Raw genomic sequence first — 22,782 nt, 5'->3', positions numbered from 1 at the left:
TGAAGAGCTGATAAAACCAAAAGGACCAAAAGTAAAGCCAAACCCGTATAAGTAATCATAAAAAATAATAAGTAAATCATATTAAGTTACTCGAGTACCAATAAGTAAAAACTGAGTAATCAGAAAATATTCTTTAAATGTTTAAATTACTTAATTGGAAAACAGAACATTAAGCAACGCTTTATATTTCGTCCTTTTAAGATCTTTCCAAATGAAAAATGGTCTATTTGGTGAAAATCGTTGACCTCTTAGTGTGTTTTGCTGTTTTGTTGTTTCTTTCTTCTTTATAAGAAAATGTGACAACAGAGTCTTCTGTGTATTCATAGCACCCAGAAGTAAACGACAGGTTTCAGTTTTTCAAAAATTGACATGACCACGACTACCGCATTAGCTTTATATCGTTAGCACTTAAAACTGTAAATCGTCTTGGCAAAAATCAACATGTAAATTTTGGCAACAACACGAATTAGAATTTATATTCTGATAATTTTATATTGTTTTCATTCAAACTTTTCAAAACAAAAATATCTGAAAGTGATACAACATATTTAAATCGCTGTAGGGAGTTAATACAAGTTATTTTGAAAAATATAAAACAATAAGCATCTGCTACAATTTTGTTAACTTTCGACAACACATTCAGTTTTGCGTAAATATGAAATGATAGCTCCGTTCGGATACATACAACGAAATATTTCATACTGTTATAATGTTCATGTTATAGGGTGTCAAAGTAATAATGCCATAACACTGTTCTGTTGTTGTGTCTTTGATGTACCTTCTATTTTTGGGGTGGGTGGGGGAACCTCGGTGTGCCTTACGTCAAACTAACAAAATGCCGTACGTTAAGCTTACAGCTTATCAATAAATTGGCAAGGAATTTTATTCAGTACTGGTTCATAATCAGATTTTAAAATTTACTTTTATAGCATTTTATTCTTTTCCCAGAAAGATATGCATTGCATTAGGCTACTTAATGCTGAATCTTTAATCATTCATTAAAGGTCTTGACTTCATAAACCGAACTGCAGAAGTACGATCGTCTCCTATAACTGTTGATACAACACCACCAGAATTATCAGGAGAGTCAATTTCTATCAAGGGTAGACTGATATCAAATCTGACTGTAATACAGGCTTGGTAAATATCTTTATGTAGAACTTTTGTTTAAAGAAACAGTATGAAAATAATGAATATTTTTTTAGCACCAAAGTAAAATATTTTTTGTAGATTCGATCGTTAAAAATTGATAAGCAAATATTGAAATACTATAAAATGTTAAAATATAGAAATGGTAAGGATATTTTTTAACGGGATAACTTGTTTTTATTTGATAAATGTATGCATTTCCGTAGTGTAAACCACGAATCTTATTTTTCCTAAATATTAATTTGATTATAACAGTTGGGAAGACGTTTTTCTTGATGTTCAAAGTGGAATAGATTACTATACATGGGGAGTAGGTTCACTTAGTGGTCAAGATGATGTCATACCGTTTTCAGAAACTGAAGAAAATTGTGGTGTGTCCGCAGATGATGTAAATTTTGATTTAACAGAAGGCCATCCATATTTCATAACAATTAAGGTAAGAAACATGTATTTTTGTCAAAATAATAACATAAAAATTTGAAAAATAATCATTTTGATTTACCAATGTCCAGCAATTCAAATAAAATTAATACGGATTCAACGATTTGCCATATGAGGAAAATACCCGTCTTAAAATGTATATCTCTGAAAGCTGTTGTGTTTGATGTCAGACAATGTATTGTCCTTAAAGATCTAAATCTGTCTCAAACGGAAACAATTGCCAAAAGTTTGATACGGGGAATAAAAAAAAATAATTTATTGCGAGCATTACTTTTAATGCCATGATGTTTTCAAATTACAAAAAAAAACGAGCATTATCTTATTATACATCAGACGTCAGTATAGAAAATAATGCTCCTTCAACATGAGACTGTGAAACATTAAATTTTAAATATGATTCATGTGGCCATGTTAATACTGGCGACCTCAACATCGTTAAAAACTTTCTGAAAAATGACCAAAATATCGTCCGCCATTGAAAAGAAATTTGAAAGAGTGTCGTCTGCTCGTTAAAGACGCTCTTTCATCCTATTGGGAAATTTATTGTACACGGCAGAAACCTGATAAAAATATCTTCATTATTATTTGAACAGATGTATGAATATTGTGGATATTCGAATATATCATTTTGTAAATAATTTAGATATTAAAATATGGGTTATTAAACGCCCATTTCAAGAATAAGAAATAAATTTCCGGTACTCCTAAAGCGTATTTTGTTCGTACCAACCGAAAGAACAGCCAACAATGTGGTGGTGGTATGACGTATATACTACACGGAAGTATGAACTTATAAATTCTTCTACATTCAGGTCCGTGTGCTCCGAAGCGAAACAAATATTCAGCTATATCTTCAACACACTATATCTAAGCTTAAGGCCCCCCTCTGAACATTTGAATGTCCCTACTATGTAACATCTACCTAAACTACAAAAATAATGTCAAATATCGTTTCATCTTGGCTTCTCCTAAGTGTTTTACAGCTAATCTTTCAGTGCGTTTAACTAGTTCCCTAAATATTATCAACGGACTTATTTTTAATTTTTTTAATAAAGCATATGAACATCATGGACTTAATAATTTTGGAGTGTCAAAAACCAAACGGATGTTCTATATAAATTACATGCTTTTGAAAGTCCGTTCAATTCTGTAGACAGCTATGGCTTTTTGACACTAAATATTTAGGTCTGTTTTAGTTTTATCAGCTCTTCAACGTTTGTATAGGTTTTGGATTTTTTAATATTTGGCCTCGAGCATTACTGAAGAGACATTAATTGTCGAAATGCGCATCTGGTGCAGTAAAACCGCGTCATATAGCTCTTCAGCTGTTTCGGATCTTATACATCCTTGGCTTTCAAATATTCGGCTTTGTGCGTTCCTAATGAAGGTAATTCCACAAATGCGCTTCGGATGCATGAAATTTATAACGTGTTGTTTTCATTTTTTAAAGGCATTTAATCGAGCACATCTGTCCACTACTAAATCATCATGGGCCTATATATTTGATATGTCACCACCAAATGCCGGTCATGTCTATGATGGCAGTAACAATACACCGGAATCACCTACAAAAGATATAGATTACCAGATGGATATGACGCAACTATATGTTTACTGGGAAGGTTTTCATGATCCACATTCTGTAATCAAATATTACAGTGTCCATATTGGGACATGTTCTGGTTGTAATGATGTAAAGGCTGAACAAACTGTTGGAATAAATACAGGTATATTGTTCGTATTGAAATCAAAGAGTTAATATTGTCGGTTCATTCACTAATGCTAACAAAACAGATATAACAATTGTGAAATATATCCTAGTTAATTATGGAAAAACATGTTAATGAAAGTTCTTTTAAACTAAGTAAGATTACCTAAATCTCAAAACGATTTGACTCAATATACTGCACAACATAAAAATACACATTAATATTTATTTGTTTTATTATATTAAAAAGAAACCATGATCCATAATAAAAAGACAAACAACGCATTACAAATCAAAAGAAAATAAAATAAATATTGGGTAACATTAGCCCAACCAACCCAAACTATTGTTCTTTAAAACGTTGAGATAAAATTCATTTTTTTTCAAAAACACTCTGTTGAAAAGTAAAAGTTATGTATTCAAATAAGAATTATTTTGTATGTCTATATGTAATTTTACAAGTTGTTAAACCATTTTTCCTTCTTATTTTTTTTTTTAGATTTTAACGTCCAAAACCTTAATCTTCAGGCGGGTATCAAATACTTTTCCACTGTCACTGCATGTAACACTGGAAACCTATGTACATCTGCTACTACTGACGGTGTTATTATTGACAACAGTCAACCTGTCCAAGGTGTAGTACAAGATGGTGTATATGAGCATGATATTGAATACCAGTCGACAAGGTATTATTGTAAATCGAGTACCGTGATCATATTAAAATCACAGTTGGCCATGTTTGCCTTTCCATAGCCAGACAGTTCTTGCTTTCATAAACAGATTTATGTGTTATATAAAACATGATTTTACTTTAACATAATTGGAAAACAACAGTTATACTGATAGAATATCATTATAATAAAAAAAAAAAACATAACGATCTCGATCCTGATAAAAAAAAACAAGCATTCAAAAGAAGTGAAATATTATTGGCTTTTAAACTACAGATTAAGAAAGGATGCAATAACTTCCATATGAACTATTATAACATCTGTTTACAAATCTCCCAAAATACGAATAGCTAGCAGTTCATCCTATTATTATTTTTTTTTGCAGAAATTACCTGACAGCAAAATGGTTTGGATTTGTAGACTCTCAATCTGAAATTGATCACTTTGTTATTCGTGCTGGAACATCAAGAGGATCCGGTGATGTATATCCACCCACGATTTTGACTTCTTTCGATATGATTTTATTGACAGATTTACCTCACCAATTACCTCTTAATCATCGCATATACATAACAATACGTGCCTATAATAAAGCAGGTTTGTATATGAAAATAATACTTGGTATATTCGTGCGTCCGACGCTTCTGGAATGACCTTCATCAGGGGTTATAAATCAAATCAGTATTGAAGCACCGACTACTGATAGTTGATGAGCGTATAGCGATTATATACCTTTACGAAACATGAAGAAAAGGGATTGTGCACTCGTGAATGAGATATCCACTTTATAACACAATATGACTGGGACATCAAAATTTTGGCATAAATGAAAATAACACTGTAAAAGTTTCGGTCCACTGCAACGCTTTACTGAATTAACCTGCATCGCTAACAATCAAACTTTAGCATTTGAAAGTCAGGGATGTATAAATACGTAGAGACGGTAGAAGCTATACAATAAAAAGTGACATAAAAAGCATAGCGGTATTCACCTAAGTCAACTCAGCATGAGGAAGTTTCAACCTTAGCTTTTTTGTTAATTTATAAACGAGCCACTTTTAAATTGTATGTAAAAAATCATGTCAGTGTCGAAGCACTGACTTCTAAGCTGACGATACTATCTGGGACAAACAGTTCACCAGCAGTGGCATCAATCCAGTGCTTGTGACTGAAAATGATACTTTATAGATTTTGTGCATCAGAAGTGACTTATTAAAGTTACCTTCATCATCAACGGTTAAACTTAAAATAAAAAGTCAGGAATGTATAAATACGTAAAAAACGTTTGACACTATGTGAGAAGCAGTGTTATCAACCCAATACTAGTAAATAGTTTATAATTTCCTTGCGTCCGCGAATTTATTTTCCATGGCAAGATAAATATTCGAACTGCAAGTGAATTTCCATGTTGATTTGAATCTAGACAAATCGTGGATCATTTGAACAAATGATACCAAAGTTCTGTCATCAACCTCAAATTTATTAATGGATGAAGATATTAACTACGACAGCCACTGGTTTGATATACGCAATAGAATCACACAACCTCTTCTTTTTTGGAAATTTCATCAATTGTAGGTAGTATGATTAACATATTCATGCGTTTCACGTAAAGAAACAGCTAAGATCTTCTTATTTGATATAGAAACTCGAAAATAAAAGAAACATGTTTTATCATATCAAAACAAAGTTATGGTCAAGGACTAAAATACTGTGTGTTTTCTTAGTAGCCAATTATAACTGTTTGTTTTGATATTAATGAATTTTAGCTTTTCATCCTTGCATTTTAGGTCTTTATTCAGAGGCAATATCCAATGGTTTCGTAGTTGACATTTCAGCGCCTGTCATCATCGAAAAACCTTCTTTATCAGGTCATTTGGGTACCTTTTTTGATGGAACAACTGTCTTAAGATCTGCAGTTAGATTTCACTGGAATGTTGAAGACAGTCAGTCAGCTATACAAAAACAGTACCTTTCATTGTCATCACACATATATGGACAATTTAATACCTCTTCTATAACGGTATGTTTCCTGGAAGGATTTTAACCATAAAAGTAGATTCCAATCAAAAAGAAACAACTGAATAAAACTCGTAAAAATTATTGTATAGCACAAAATGTTGTGAGCGCAAATAAGCTAAAGCAGATGCAGTCTTTATGCTGCTTTCTTTGATATTCCTGAATTCTAATATTTCATCCTTGCATTTTAGCCGGGCTTCAAAGTTATTGTCAAATTACCTATTCTAGAGGTGGCGTGATTCAGATGTGGATACTAAAAAATTCCAAAGGTCTTTTAGAGTACATACAATCTTAGACTCTTTCATCTTGCAATAGTATTAAAACATTTGACTTTCTACACTTTACACAAGTATTCCCCATTCCAAACAAAAAGACAAATTGAAAGAGTTGGTCCTGCTTTGTTTCATAAAAAAAGAATGGCCAACGTAGATACAAGTATCTTTTCTTAGGGAGGGATAAATCGTAGTTTGTATAACATCACTCTGATTAAAACAAAAAATTCACTGAAACCGACATTATCAAGATGCTTCATTTCTTGATTGACAACATATTTGTTACGTTTGGAGGACTTGTTTTTCAACAAGTAATTGGCATTCCCATGGGAACCAACTGTGCTCCTCTTCTTGCCAACTTGTTCCTTTATTCATGGCTGATTTCATACAGGAACTTCTTATGAATAAAAAAAAAAAGAATTTAGCAGTATCCTTAAACTTTACTTTCCGCTATATAGATGATGTTCTTTCACTAAATAATTCAAAATTTGGCGACTATGTTGAACGCATCTATCCCATCGAACTTGAGATAAAGGATACAACAGATACAGTTAAGGCTGCCTCATATCTTGACTTAGATCTAGAAATTGACAATGAGGATCGGTTGAAAATAAAACTTTACAACAAAAGAGATGATTTCAGCTTCCCAATTGTAAACTTTCCATTTCTATGTAGCAACATTCCAGCAGCGCCTGCATACGGAGTATATATCTCAAAGTTGATACGGTATTCCAGGGCTTGTATTACCTATCATGATTTCCATGATAGAGGGTTGCTGCTCACAAAGAAGCTATTAAACCAAGAGTTCAAAGTGGTGAAGTTGAAATCATTCCTTCGTGAATTTTACGGACGCCATCACGAGTTGGTTGACCGTTATGGAATATCCATTTCACAGATGACAGTGGATATGTTCCAATTGTCGTAACTACAATCCCACTCCCCCCTTTTTTCCCCGAATGTGAACTACCGAATTAGACTAATTAACGGGTTTGTACTAACATGAGCAACACGACGGGTGCCACATGTGGAGCAGGATCTGCTTACCATTCAGGAGCACCTGAGATAACCCCCAGTTTTTTGTGGGGTTCGTGTTGATAAGTCTTTAGTTTTCTATGTTGTGTTTCGTGTACTGTTGTTTGTCTGTTGGTCTTTTTCTTTTTTAGCCATGGCGTTGTCAGTTTATTTTTGACTTATGAGTTTGAATGTCACTTTGGTATCTTTCGCCTCTCTTTAAGTACTTTATTCAGAGTCAATATCCAATGGTTTCATAGTTGACATTTCAGCGCATGGCGGGTGATGCATACATGGCAGGAGACGCTTACCCTGTCAACGCTGCCGATCTCGCTCCTTTTAGAGTTCATGCGATTCATTCAGTTTTTGTTTGTTACCTTGATTTGTTTCTTCCTCGATTTACGAGATTTGAACATCGGCAAACTACAGTCATATGTATATATGCACAAAAGACGTGAATGTTATAGTATTTTTGTGGGCCAGATTTTCTACAGTTTCACGAAATTAGATAAAAAATTAAAGACTTGCGAAACCATATATAATATTTACACTGACACTTTAAATCTACTTATCCCCGGCTTAGTATATTTCTCGGATTTTGATTGGCTAACGAACGTCGTTAAAAAAACCCGTAGCCCCGGTGTTGCTAGGTTGGTTCACTCCGTAAAATATTCAGTATTGTCAATTTATCAAATAACGGCCGGGTACCAGTCTATGGTGTTGTTAACCCATATACCCGGGCGTTACTACCCATTACACCAGGGAAAATTCACGCGCGTCTTCCTTAGTTCCATGGTTGTTTCCAGTGAAATCTGTAGATTATCCATGATGTCAGTAATTAAATATGTAATCCACTAACGATTTTATCCTATAATGCCGATCATTTGCATTCATTTTAGTTAATGTATCACTTGGCAGACACGTCGTCAATGAACGGGACTATTGACTAGCTATGCAAATGATCCACGTTGGCGTCACGCCGTCTATGACATAACACTCATAACATTGACCGCCTTTAATTAATTTCAGTTTCTCTGTCTGGATTAAAAACGTCTTATATTGGACTACCTGAAGGTAGAACCCTACACCCCGTTAAAAATATGTCAAATTTCCAAATTTCAATAAAACGTTTTTAAATAATAAAAAAAAACTTTGCTTTCACGTTACACTTTGTGCTAGAATTTTCCTAAAAATCGGCTGATTCGGACTAAGACCGGGGATAAATTCGTTATCTACGTATCGCCACAGGGTGTACTGGGATATTTCAGGGTGTTAGAATACCCATATCTACGGATATGAACGTAGATAACATATATTATTGTCATCTACTCTATAATTTATCTTTCATCTTTGCCTTGTTGGTGCTCTCCACCCTCTCCAAAATTCTGGATATTTAGTCCGTTTCTTTAAACCCAATGTTAATAGTTATACTTCAAATTCTCCTTACGATATCTAAGCTGTTACTTAAAGCAGTGCTACAATACCGATTTTTTTAATAAGATTGTTTTGCATTATAGATATGAAAAGTACATTTATAAATATATTCTTATTGATGGATTTTTATAAAAAATCTCTGAATTTAACACTTTGAACAGTTCATCTGTTTGACGTTTATAAATTTTATTGTATACTTTTAAAGGTAGCTGGCGTAATTAGAGAATATACCTTGACAGGACTTGATTTCCCTGATGGTGGTTTATACTACATGAAATTAATTGTATGTAATGGTGCAAAGATTTGCACAGAAAGCGAATCTGACAGTATCATGGTAGATACCACACCACCAACATCTGGTTAGTACATGCTTATACTTTTGTAAGCACAAATATGTAAAAATATTTTTTTCTAAATCCGAATACACTCAGTATTACAAGAGGAATACACAGCATAGTTTGTTGCAGATACCAAGGCACATGAAATTCTGAATAAAACTTCTATGAAAAATATATTATCTCAATTGATGCATACAAAGCCATGATGAATCTGTAGTTATCCTTGAAAAAGCAACACAACTCTCTTCCTGTATTCTATATCAAACATACAAAACGTAAAGGGGGTACATACAAGTAATACAACTGCATTTGATGATCAATATACTGATATACATTTTATCCTTCCACAGGCAATTATTTTTTTTATTTTGAGTACTTTTTACAGTTACGCCTAACATATCTTGCAGATGACGTCACACATATATTTATTTTGACTTCATTACTCACAAACTACATATTTTTTTTCCTCCTTCGCTTGATCTCATACTTAAAATAACTTTAAATGGAAATAAATTCGGCAATAAACTTTTGGTTCTATAGCTCTTTACCTGTTTCGGTACTTATACATCCTTAGCTTTCTTTTTTGTTTAAGTTGTTTTAAGCGGTCTTTATGAAGGTAGCTCAAGAAAAGAGCTTCGGACGTAATCTAAAGTGTTATTTTCCTTTTTTTTATGAAAAAAGTAAACTCAAATGGTTTTACGAGGTTTTTAATCTGCTAACTACTTTTGTCCATTATTACACACTAAATTGAAATGTATTTTACTTGCAACATTTGAATGACAATTTAGTTTATGAGTGTATTACCACCAAACAGTACGCAACAAATGATAGTTTGCTAGTTTTTTCAACTGATTGTTCTGTAAAAATGGTTCAGTTGTATGTAAAGAATTAATACTTTATTTAACTCTTATTAAGGTATGTTCGCTGTTAGTACATATCATGCTGCAAACCTTCAACGTCATACACTTCGTTCCATGTCTTGGTCAGAATATCGTATCAATGTTGCTTTGCTGGGATTTAACGATCTCCATTCTGGCATCGACAAATATTACGTATCCGTTGGCAGTGAATTTATGGCTTATGATTTAAACAAGGTAAGCAATAAAATAAAATATGAACTCTTAATAAAAAAAAAGTGACAAAAGAGTACGTACGAACTAATAGTATATTAAAATTTGTAAATCCATATGACAGAGCTGATTCTAGAAGTGCGAATCCACTATTATAGGCATTCTTTAACTTATAATTTCATTAATAAGGCTATAAAGAGTGACGATTTAAATTATCACATGCTGTCGTCGAAATTACAAACATGTTGTTTGCTACAAAGTCAAAGTTTCTCAAATTATCACCGTCGTTTTAGCTCTGTCATGGACCATATAAATATATCACGCACATAAGTTATTTATACTAGTTTCGCATTGTTTTCTACTTGATAGAGAAAAAACCCAACCAAGTGACATTATAATCTACATTATACACAAAAGGTGCATTAGTTTATAATATATACGTAAGAGAATGAAAGTTATCTTTCTTCCTATACAGAAAACGGCATTATAGTCGTGAATTAGACTTCTTATATATACATTAGGAAAATATTTAACCATGTTAATCTAAGTCAAGAATTATCTATAATAATTTTGCAATGCTCTACAACTTGGTTTTTTATTTGGCCTTTTAAACTTTTTTAATTGGAGCGTCACTGATGATTCTTTTGTAGTCGAAACGTGCGGCTGGCGTACATTTTCTTTTAGCTTTGTTTCTCTGAGGAGTTTATTTAGTAGTTTAGATGGTGTATACATAGAAAGGAAAGTAGAAGATAACTCAAATAATAAAATGTTTCAACTTTTCATTTCTACCCTTCGGGGAATATTGTTCAACCACTACTCGTCCGTCTATGAGTTATTTTGTCTGCCCTTACGTCGATCTGTCCTTCCATCCGTCCCATATATTCTAAGGATATGCATATTGCCAGAAATTTGGTTTTCTTTGAAACGAATCACAAATGACAGGATGTTGACCTTTTTTATTTCATGTCCTAGTGACTGAAAGTAGAGCGGTTTAACTTTGTTTACACAGTGGAGTAAGAACGCATGTACATGTTTGATGGTATTTCATCCGCCAAAGAGCGTTTATCAAATCATTCCAATATTCACCAAGAACAGTTGTCAGCTGGTTATTGTATTTGCTATGCACATTTTTTGTATCATTTACATTTACATATTTTTATCTCCTGTTAACTTAGGAAATTGAAATGAACAACTTAAAGTTAGAACGCTTGAAAAGAACAACAACAAATGTAGGACATGTTGTTCTTATAATCATCAACCGAAAAGCTTAAATGATTGTATCTTAAATCGGTGTCAATCTAGGTTAGACATTTGAGGAAATCAAACAATGACTCCAGATTAGAAAAACCCAACCAAAATAAAACCTTTATGATATCAAAATAACTACCCAGATTCCTTATATGCGCCTAGACCGCTTATCATTATGTTCCAGGTTGCATGCATAGCAGGAGACGCTCATCCTGTCCATGCACTGGTTTTACACCTTTTGGACTTCTTGCAATTCCTTCAGTTTTAGTTCAGTTTACCTTGATATTTATCTTTTTAATCGTTTCATGAGATCTAAACACTTGTTGCTAAATATAAACCTGTTTGAAATACTTAACACTGATGTCACTCCATGTTCAGTGAAAACAGAGATAATGGAACAATAAAGTACTCAACAATAAAAAATTAGGATAGAATTAATTTGACTGATACGACCAAATATCTTGCAGCATATTATCATTATTAATAATCGCCCAAAAAAATACAATAAAGAGACATGCTTTGATGATGTTTGATTGTTTCAGGTACCCGGTTCGCCAATGGAATTTCATCACAACGATTCCGGTATTCAGTATTTGGATGAAGGCCCTCTGCAATTCTTTGTTGTTTCTACTCAGTTATTGAAAAATTACAATCATGTTTTTATCAGCGTTTGGGCAGTAAATAAGGTAATACATACATTTGACAATAACACTGGCATCACTAGGTATAAGATGAATATGGGCTATGAAAATATGACTCACGAAATATTTCGTAATTGCCAGTACTCCCTTTAAGAGAAGCTCTTTTATGTAAATTTGTCTTAATTATGAAAATAACAGTGTGAAAAGCTTTGAAATAATTGAATAACTTAAACTAGATAGAAGCCAACATCATTAAATGGTACTGAGTCAATGATGGTTGCCAATTGCTGATTTAAGAATAAAAAGATTTGATTACTGTTTGTACATTTTATTTACCTAAAGCACAAAAAGCAAAGAAATAACACATTTTTGACTAATTGGAAACCTTATTTAATATACAGGTTGGATTAAGAAGTTCGATGATACATTACAAATTTCAACTTATTTCTGGAGGTTACTTAGATCTGATCAGACGTTGCACGGCCCTGACTTGCCTTGGCCATTGTATTTGTTCACCAAAATATAAACGTTGTCATCTGAACGGAGATTCATGTACTAATGTGACCACAGGTAAACTAACGGGATTGCAGTGGAATAGATAAAATTTAAAGTATATGTTGGGTATGACAGCAATCCGATGACAAAAATAATCAAATGATATACAGTTTTCACCAATGGACAGGTGTTTATAACATATGTCAACCTTTAAATCAATCTGAGTCCAGAGTGAATAGACACAATAGAGTATAGCAAGTCTTTGTTGAATGTTTTCACAATTTTTTACCATAAGCAATTTCAGTTATACTATAGGCACTTGTTTTATGTTGAATGATGTATATCAATACTAGAATAGTTACCATTTCAATGAAATAACCTTAAGAAGCATGTAACTAAAAAAAATATATGAATATTATAATGGTATTATGCTTTTGAATTAATCTGTAACCCATTTTGTTTAATAGATAAAAGAAATACCTTAATTGCAATATCTGATATCATTGATCTTTCTGACGACATGGATGTGGAGTTTACACCTTCCAAGACCTTTCTGTCTGCAAAATGGAAAATTAGTAAACAGCAAGGATTATCTCCACTTTGGTAAGATATTTTTTTTTATTTTTTATATAAAGGGTCACAGTAGTGTCAATTCATGTATGTAAAATTAATTGGTGTGAATTTACTATAATATTCGAGTATATTATATATACGTCCAAATGTCGCAATTTGTGAAATACAGTGAATTCTAAATCTAATTTTTATGGTAGTATGCTTTATTTCTTCAGTTAGACTGCTTAAAAAAAAAGACTTGATCTAAATTTTTCCAAAGCAAATAGGTAGTTTCTGATCCTTTGGACAGTTTGATTAACTGATACAACTGTTAATAGTTTAAACATTTTGATAGACTGCTACAAAAAGAATCAAACATTGTCAGACAAGTCACAGTTATACATTAGCAGTAATGTTTGACAAAAAGTAAAATTTAAAATGTCAAGGAAATGTTGAATATCATGTTTATCTTAGTCAATAAAAGTTTGTCTACCTTTTTATATTTATTGAAAAAAAATATTTATGAAGGACATAATTTACACGTCTTATTGTTGATGGTGTTTGCATCTTGCACTATTCCTTTATTTTCTATCAAGAATATTTATCTACGCTATTACTAATTTTTGGTATTACAACTCACTTTTCAGGTATGAATGGAGTGTTGGCTTAACTACTCAGGATTTACCTGAAGGTGTTATTGATTCAACTAAGGATCCATTATGGCAGCATTCCGGACAAAACATGGAGGCTACCTACTCCTTAAAACGAGGTATTTTATATATGACATAACAAATAAGAAGCTAAATTAGCTAATTACTGGTTAGATGTTAGAACTTTAAATTGGGTAACTTCAAACAGACATCAAATTTTAAATCTCTTAAAGAGTTCTTTCTAAAAAAAACTTGAAGAATTTGTACTACCTCGTGTCATAGAATTTAAAAATTTTTAATTCCAGGCCATGAGCTCACCGAGTTATTGACGTATTCTGTTTTTGTACGAGTTTGGTATAATAGCAAAACATATGCAATATTTAAATCAAACGGAGTCACCGTTCAGGCAGAAGAAGTTCACGTGATTACTCAGAGAGGTGCTGCGGTATGTAATATGTTTTATATATTATTCGCAAATTTGAAGATCACTAACATTGGCGATTTTATGACAAGGCCATTATTTCGCCCCTCGAAATTATAAGGGCAAAAATATATTAAATCTTTCAAATAATATCCAAAAACTTTAGTCTGGATGATATCAGTCTTCATAGTTTCTGATTTTGTCTCATACACTTGTATTAGCGCTTTTTTTTTATTAACATGTCAATTTGTGTAAAATATCCTTTCGAGTAAATCCTTAGATCATCCTGTCAAAAGACTGTGTGTAAAATTTCTGTTTTTGGTAAAATGGTAAAAGAAACTATAGGTTTTAATTATACATGTATATATACATTTATAGACCAATGTTGGGAGATAAACGCTGATAAACTAATAAATACAAACCCGCCGCATTTTGTAAATAATTGACCAAAGTAAGGAGACTGTATCGTTTTAGCGTTAATCAGTTCGTTCCAACTGTTTTAGATTTTGTCATATACGGTCTTTTAAATCCAACTATACAATACGACGAGGATCTTATAAGAATTGACACTTTATAAATTGTATGAATTCGAAGCGCTCTATTGGATTAACTTTCATCTTTCATTAGGAACGTCAAAAGATAAAATTAAAGTCAAGATTGTTTTAATACTAAATTACATTAGGAGCTATTTAACCAAAAGGGATATAAATACAATAGCTAAATCCATATATGTTTAAAAGGAAAAGGATTTTATTATATTAACAGATTTTTGTTAGTGTTAATATATTTCATTTACTTTCCAGGTTGCTGAAAAGGTTCCATCATTCTGGAAAAATGACGTCGATTTTATCTTACCCGGCTCTTTATACACTGTCGTATGGAAAAATGTTTTTATGGCTAAAGTTGGAAGCGTACAAAAGTTTAATCTTTACATCAGCACTTTTAAAGGAGGTAATGTTACCTTATCCAATAGTATCAGATGTACAATGAATTTGACATAAACGATAGAACAGTATTTACATGAAATAACAAAGTGAAAGTAAATTAAATTTACGTACGTTCCATCCCCAATTATTATTTCAGTATATATAAAAAGATGTGGTATGATTGTCAATGAGACAACTCTCCACAATTGACCAAATGACACAGAAATTAACAACTGTAGGTCACCGTATGGCCTTCAACAATGAACAAAGCCCACACCGCATAGTGCATAATTGATCCGTCCGAAGCGTATGTAAAAAAATAACTTTTCAGTCGAATGACCAAAAGTCACTATTTTATACAACACTAACTATGCATTGCAGATGATAAATAATAAAAGGAAATATAAAAAGGAAATAAGAACTAAATAGTTCTTACCCTGAATGTTATTTAGATAAAGGTGTATTTTCAAATCAGGGGTGATTGGATTGAAGAAAAACATACTTATCGGAGCGTCTGTGTACCAAGTCACTTGTTGGGTACTTTCATAAATATTTATATGTCAGATATATATAAATGAAATAGCTTTAACATCACAAATTATCATGCAAATCTTCAGTTTTGAACCTAATTGTAATTTAATTGATATAATTTACTGTTAAATGAATGATTAAAAGAATAAAAGGAATCGTCAAAAATACCGCTCAGCACAACACACCACATAAATCTTTTACTCTCTATATATATATTTCTTTAATTTCAGGTGCAGATCAACACAAAATAAATATCGACATTGATTCGTCACTAGATGCTGTCAATATAAGTCGACTAACAATGAGTCCAGGTATTGTTTACTACAGCAATGTCGTCGCCTATACTTTTTCAGGCCTACAAACTGTCGTGTCATCAGATGGCATAATGGTTGACAGTAGTTCGCCTATATCCGGGATTGTATATGATGGCTTGGGTAAGAATTTGTATACATTGTTTTGGGTTTTTTTTTTGTAAAATCATTTCTTTTGTTTTCTAAAAAATTGTGTGTTGATTTTGTAGATGAATTAAAAAAATAAACTGAATCAGAATAAGAACTTATCATATATTGTCTTTTGTTAGAGAGTAGGAATGGTCTTAATAGTCAAGAATCATACTTCCTCTGTATCATAATCCGTTAAATGGCATTTTTGTGGGCACCGTTCGCGTCAAATGCAGTAAAATATTGATCTTTTACAATTTTTAGGAAAAATTCTATCAATAATCACAATATAGTATAGCCTTTTGTTAGCAAATCAAAATGTGATGCTGACATGTTTTATGATTTTAGCAATCTCCATACGGATAGCTGAGTAAATGCAAATTGATGTGTCCAGGCCTATTTTCTTTTTAATTATCATACTCTTCAATTTCTCATTCGGTAGGTTGAAGCTATTGTATGTGCGTTAGCTTTTTACATTCAGTTTAATTTTAAGCTTTAAGTATATGAATTTGGGTTCAATTAAAAAAAATACATGTGGAACGTGTCCATGGGACAATAATGATTACCCCGCTTCCATATACCATTATAAGGGGACATAGGCCAACAACGGCAAAAGTGACGATACCCAGATTCGTGTTTGATATGAGTTTTGTGGTAATAAGCATTGTGTATAAGTTTCATAACATTTGAATGAGGCAAAATAAAGTTAGAGAACGGAAACGAAAAATTCAGCAATTTTCCATTTGTTAAGGTACATAACTCTATAAAAGGTAAAAGTGAAGCCACCCTAACTCAAACTTGACCTGTTTTTTGAGGTAATAAGCATATTTTTCCTCACATTTGGTTGAGGCAAACTAAAGTTAGACAACGGAAACTAATTTTGGGACGTACGAACGTATAGACGGACAAGGGTAAAACTTAATGCCACCGCAGTAGTGTAGATAATAACTTACTTCTTGCTTTGGTATTTAGGTCTTCATGATATCAAGTACCAAAATAAATCAGACATTGCATCAGCATCATGGCACGGATTTACAGATACAGAATCAGGTGTCATTAAGTATACGTGGTGTGTAGGTACAAATAGGAATGATAAGAATTGTGACATTGTACCATGGAAAAATATTGGAATGCATACATCAGTTTCAACAAGCTTACAGAATCATATAAATAATGGTATGGAAATAGTTTGCTTTTGATGCTTTAACACGGCTATCTGAGAAGGACAGGTTGGTGTTGATCTGAATGAACATGAGCTATCCACTATGACAAAAAATCGCCTATTAAGAATATATAAATCAAAACAGTGATTGTTAAATTTGACAAACATCATGTTATGTAACACACGTTTGAACATGATGCCAACTTTTGATTTAATTTCAAGTCTATGACTTTGGTAAAAAATTTGAACAACGCTTTGAACGATTCCATGCGTCCGAATTTTAGTAAATGACTCATGACTGACTATGCGGTATTGGCTTTGCTAATTGTTGAAGGCCGTACAGTGACCTATAGTTGTTAATTTCTGCGTCATTTAGTCTCTTGTGAAGAGTTGTCTCATTGGCAATCATACCACATCTTCTTTTTTATATTAACACATCTGTCAAAGATGAGGTACAAAATATTTTCTCTATAATTATCCCATAACAGCAGATTACATATCTATGTTAACTGGTTTCCTTTTGTAATATACTTATTCATTGAGCGACTGTTTCCCGTACATGTACAATCCTTACAAATTTACCATCACAGAAAAAACCAATTCAGAACGGATTATGTCCCCTTAACACATACATGAATTGTTTTTTACATTACAGTGTTTACAATGTATCTCGGGTATTTGTGTTGGTATACACAATTTTGGGTCCTCAATGCTCTTCAACTTTGTATTTGTTTTGGCTTTCTAACTATTTTGATCTGAGCGTCACTGATGAGTCTTATGTAGACGAAACTCGCGTCTGGCGTATCAAATTATAAGCCTGGTACCTTTGATAACTATTAGTATATCCAGGTTCACTAGTAAAATATTCGTATATAAGAATAATAAAACAACGTATGTGTCATCATGACCTATACTGAATTTTAAAGCGACTACGGGTATGTTTCAGATTAGCGAAAATATAAAGTTTTTATTTCATGAATAAATTTAGGGCGATGTGAGGTAAACGTCAATGAGACGGCAACACAGTGCAAATTATCGCACGACACACCGTAATATGTGGAAGGGAATATCCGCCACAATTATACATTTCCTAATTTGTAAAATCCAATTTCCTAATTTGTAACATGCAATTTCTTAATTTGTGAAATGTAATTTCTTAATTTGTAACATGTATTTTTTTCCATCCGTTACATGAATTTCTACATTTCTTGATTTGTGAGATGTAATTTTTTAATGTGTAAATGCAATTTCTTAATTTGTTAACGTATTTTCTTCGTTCGTAACATGAAATTCTACATTTCTTAATTTGTAAAATGTAATTTCTTTGTTTCAGTCAGTTCGGGAGAATGTGTTAGTGCCAGCCAATGAGAAGATCCGTTTCTAAAGAAAAACTACAAGTTACAAATCGACAAGTTACAAATCAAGAAGTTTTACAAATCAAGAATGAAAAGTTCAACATTATTCCGCACTAGGTCGCTGTGGATCCATTTAAACTCGTACCTTAGCCAAATCGTACCCAATATTTAATTTTTTGCATTGCAGTTTTAAGTTCTTTTATATAATATACAAAATACAATAAAGTACAAATTTATTGATTGATAATCTGATGCAATTTGTTTTCAAATCGGAAATATCTCATTTTAATCATTCGTCTTTAGAAGTAAGTGATTATATAAAAGTGTTTGAACATAATTCATTTCATTTTCAAGTTGCATAATTATAACCATACATTATTCTAATCAGTAATCCTTAGTCAGTGGCGGGGGTGTTCAGGGTGTTTAAATCCCCTATTTGTTTGACAACTAATGCTTTTGTATGGGGACATATGGTTGGAACCCGTCTCTCTGTATGACTCGCATGTGTTGGACCCCCCTTTTTTAAAATGGCTGGATCCGCAAAAATAGAATGGGATTTTTTAAATTAAAGATAAACATAGAAGAGTTTATGAAAACACAGATTTCGGAATAAATGCTGCACTTTGAAAATCAAACTCTGTTGAATTTTACTTATTAACTTTGTGAAAAATTTTGGGAGAGGTTGGAGGATAAGGGCGAAATGTATAATCTTACATTAGGCCTTCATATATAAACTATCTAAAATAATCTTTTTGAACACACATTCAACGCAAAAATTAGTAAAAATATCCTTCTTCGATATTCTATGAAGCTTTTTAAACTGATTTTTGTGTTGAACATGGGTTCAAGAGGATTTTTCTAGTTAGTTTATATAGGAATCAATTTCGAATCTTTTCGAAGCGACAAAGCCAGCACATGAATTAAACGTAATTCTAAAAACATAAATATAATCGTCTGGTAGGTTTGAATTATCTAAATCAGTTACCATCGTTTCAACAACAAAAATACAGATAGCATGTCTATGCAAGATGTCAATGAAATCCGGAGACATCAGTCTTTTCTTCAGCCCACAAACATTTAAGAAACAAAACTTTAATGCATCGTTGTTCAATTTATATTCACTACTAACAGTTCCATTACTGGTCGATTTCCATTTAGATAGTCCATTTGCATTAACCCCTTATCTGGGTTCTGGACAATTTGCGTTCGGTGGATGAGGGGACGGCCCCTGTCGCTGTCTTTTGCTAGGTGGGATATCACTAGAATAAGACTCTTTTGGGTTCGTATCATGATTTGTTGACGAAGAGCTGGTACGCTCTGTTCTATATTCGTCTAATATGGTGTCAGGAGTATAGAGCTGATTGTCTAAGACGAATGATAGAATTTAGATATTTCTGATTTGAAAACAAATTGCATTGATTACAAATCAATGCAGTTGTACTTCATTATATTTGTATGTTTCTATATTATATAAAAGATCATAATAAATTTAATGCGTATAAATAATAAATTTGGGTACGAGTTGGTAAATATTGGGCACGATTTGCTTTAAAACGAGTAAATTAAGTACGAGTTGGCCAATGAACGAGTTGACATGGATCAACGGCGACCTCGTGCAGAATATTGTGGAATTATATCATTCTTGATTTGAAATACTTATTGAGCTGTAAAATTTCTTGATTTGTAATTTGTTGATTTGTGACCTGTAGATTTTCTTCAGAAACTGAACTTCTAACTGCCTGTCAGTGGTATCAATTACACTGACACATTCTCCCAAAACGTGACTCAAGCAACGAAATTACATTTCACAAATTAAGAAATGTAGAATTTCATGTAAAGAATGAAGAAAATACATTAACAAATTAAGAAATTGCATTTACACATTAAGAAATTACATTTCACAAATCAAGAAATGTAGAAATTCATGTAATGGATGGAAAAAATACATGTTACAAATTAAGAAATCACATTTTACAAATTAAGAAATTGCATGTTACAAATTAGGAAATTGGATTTTACAAATTAAAAAAATGTATAATTATGGCGAATATTCCCTTCCATAGTAATCAACATGCATTTGGTAACAGTCGACAAAACAGTAAGCCATGAGTATAAAACATTCGTAAATAAACTATTAAAGATTTGCAATTAATATCAAATCATCCGAATGAGAAAAAAATATTCAAACGATGTGTTAAAAGAGATCACTATCGACAATGTTACTGCCTTGTAGTTGTAGAACAAAAATTTTCTTCACTTTATCCTGTTTTTATTAAGTTAAAACATTTGTGCCGTCGTGATATATTTTACGACCAAACGACCCTTGGTAAAGTATGCATAATATAAGCTTTTATTGGTGAATATATACGAAAATGATACGCACTTTGTTTTAATTACAGGTCAAATAATTTACAACAAAGTTATAGCTACTGACGGAGTCGGTCATACCACCGATATAACTCCGTCTTACGGGGTAACTATAGATACAACACCACCAGTACCGATCTTGTTTTCGCATGTTGCAGATAACTTCGTAACAAATCCTTCATTTGAGGAAACAAACGGCTGTTTTATGGACATAAATGATATTTCAGTCTATAACCTGTGTGATAATGGTAATTGTTACCAACCGTTTTCATGGAGTAAAGTTGGTTGCTTAGCCGCTATAAAATCTGATGTTGACACCGCTTATGATGGACGATCTTTCATCTATCTAAAAGGGTCAATACAACAAAATATACAGCAGCTTTCATCAGGAATTTTGTATAAGTTATCATTTGTAACTAGTCATCCGCCTATCACTACAGCTGTCGTTTCTAATATAGAAGGATCCGTCAAGTTTGGTCACAAGAAATATGTATTTCACATTTTTACAAAAGAAAATCAAAGTGATATAGTTTGGCACCTACATACATTTTACTTCAGACCAAATACAAACAGTTCTGAAGTGATAATTAGCAATCTCGACAGAAATATTGGTTTCCTAGTTGACAATGTAAAGATTCAGGCAGTCAAAGTACAATCAAACAGCGCTAGTGAAACGCCAGTTCAAGTGCATACCGTAGGCCTTTATCGCTGGTCATCTATACATGCTTCGTGGAATTTTGTGGATTTTGAAAGTCCGATTACTGAATATCTCTGGGCTATTGGTGTGTATACATAGTTATTGTTGATTCTATTGCTTTCAAATTAATTATTATATTTTAATATTGCACCAAATGGTGTCCAAATAACAACCAGTGATATGTTTTAAAATATGAGGCTACAGTGGCTTACCAATGGTCAAATCTCATGAATATATGAAAAAGAATACACTTGAAGGTAAAATCAAAAACACAAAATAAACGGGTGCGTCTACAGAGTAAGCGTCTACTATTATTGAACGTTATTTCATTTTCCGATACGATTTTAATATTGCAAGTTTATGTTAAGGGTGATCAACCAGATCGAACCTTCCAATCTTAATTTTTGCAATATCATCTTTTTTTTATATTAGGAAGTACAAAAGGTAATGCAGAAATGCAGCATTTTCAGAGTGTTGGTGTTAATAACTTTGGTTACAATTACAACATAACATTGGCTCATTCGTCACAAGTTCATGTCACAGTAGTAGCTATCAATGCTGCTGGTTTACAAGCTAAAGCTTATTCAACTGGAGTAGATATTGATAATACACCGCCGGTCATTAACCAGGTTCATGATGGAGTAGGTAAGTTTGTTTACTATCAAAAAATTATCTGAATCATTCAAAGAATACGTTCAGTTGATGTTTAAATAAAAAAATACATGAAAATCAAAAACATATAATAAGATGCTCAAGTCCATTTCGTGATCTATTTTGACTAATTGTACACCAAAAACATTAAGCCACACAAATGGTCAAGATTGAGCAATACGAACCGAAACAAAAACCTGGGTTAAGTGTGGTGCTCAAAAAGGGTAGGCGATTCCGGCTTCAGTACGGGCCCCCGTAGTGTTGCTATTGATAAATAAATTATTATTATTAGTTGCGTTTGGTGGTAGGTTATACACAATATAACGAAAGGAAAAAACTTAATTGTTACTTGAACTAATGGAATATATTCATTCTTCATCTGTATCATGAATCCCATAAATGTTATTACAGTCACGATTAGGTCCGTAACCAATCGATAAGATGACTTTTTCGTACCGTTTTCGAACATAAGCTACTATGATACATACAGGTTCATTACAGTTTTATGTCGAGAGAACTAAGTAATAACATTA

The 22,782-nt window shown here is 32.5% G+C and overlaps 1 protein-coding gene across 1 annotated transcript in view; it reads left to right on the top strand.

Annotated features, from left to right (window-relative positions):
• Window positions 1-22,782, top strand: part of LOC127708799 (uncharacterized) — a 126,058-nt gene that overhangs the window by 92,971 nt on the left and 10,305 nt on the right. The window contains exons 33-50 of the mRNA XM_052213924.1: window positions 1,005-1,140; window positions 1,405-1,585; window positions 3,041-3,317; window positions 3,798-3,984; window positions 4,355-4,566; window positions 5,760-5,992; window positions 8,911-9,064; window positions 9,959-10,137; window positions 11,904-12,047; window positions 12,404-12,572; window positions 12,965-13,100; window positions 13,697-13,818; window positions 14,005-14,144; window positions 14,924-15,071; window positions 15,808-16,011; window positions 16,990-17,193; window positions 20,934-21,683; window positions 22,031-22,243. Coding sequence (XP_052069884.1) covers window positions 1,005-1,140; window positions 1,405-1,585; window positions 3,041-3,317; window positions 3,798-3,984; window positions 4,355-4,566; window positions 5,760-5,992; window positions 8,911-9,064; window positions 9,959-10,137; window positions 11,904-12,047; window positions 12,404-12,572; window positions 12,965-13,100; window positions 13,697-13,818; window positions 14,005-14,144; window positions 14,924-15,071; window positions 15,808-16,011; window positions 16,990-17,193; window positions 20,934-21,683; window positions 22,031-22,243 — 3,789 coding nt within the window. The remainder of the gene's footprint in view (window positions 1-1,004; window positions 1,141-1,404; window positions 1,586-3,040; window positions 3,318-3,797; window positions 3,985-4,354; window positions 4,567-5,759; window positions 5,993-8,910; window positions 9,065-9,958; window positions 10,138-11,903; window positions 12,048-12,403; window positions 12,573-12,964; window positions 13,101-13,696; window positions 13,819-14,004; window positions 14,145-14,923; window positions 15,072-15,807; window positions 16,012-16,989; window positions 17,194-20,933; window positions 21,684-22,030; window positions 22,244-22,782) is intronic.

Source organism: Mytilus californianus, unplaced genomic scaffold (genome assembly GCF_021869535.1).
Source record: "Mytilus californianus isolate M0D057914Y unplaced genomic scaffold, xbMytCali1.0.p SCAF_7, whole genome shotgun sequence".
In the NCBI taxonomy this organism is placed as follows: domain Eukaryota; kingdom Metazoa; phylum Mollusca; class Bivalvia; order Mytilida; family Mytilidae; genus Mytilus; species Mytilus californianus.
This window is presented reverse-complemented; position numbering and strand designations above follow the sequence as displayed.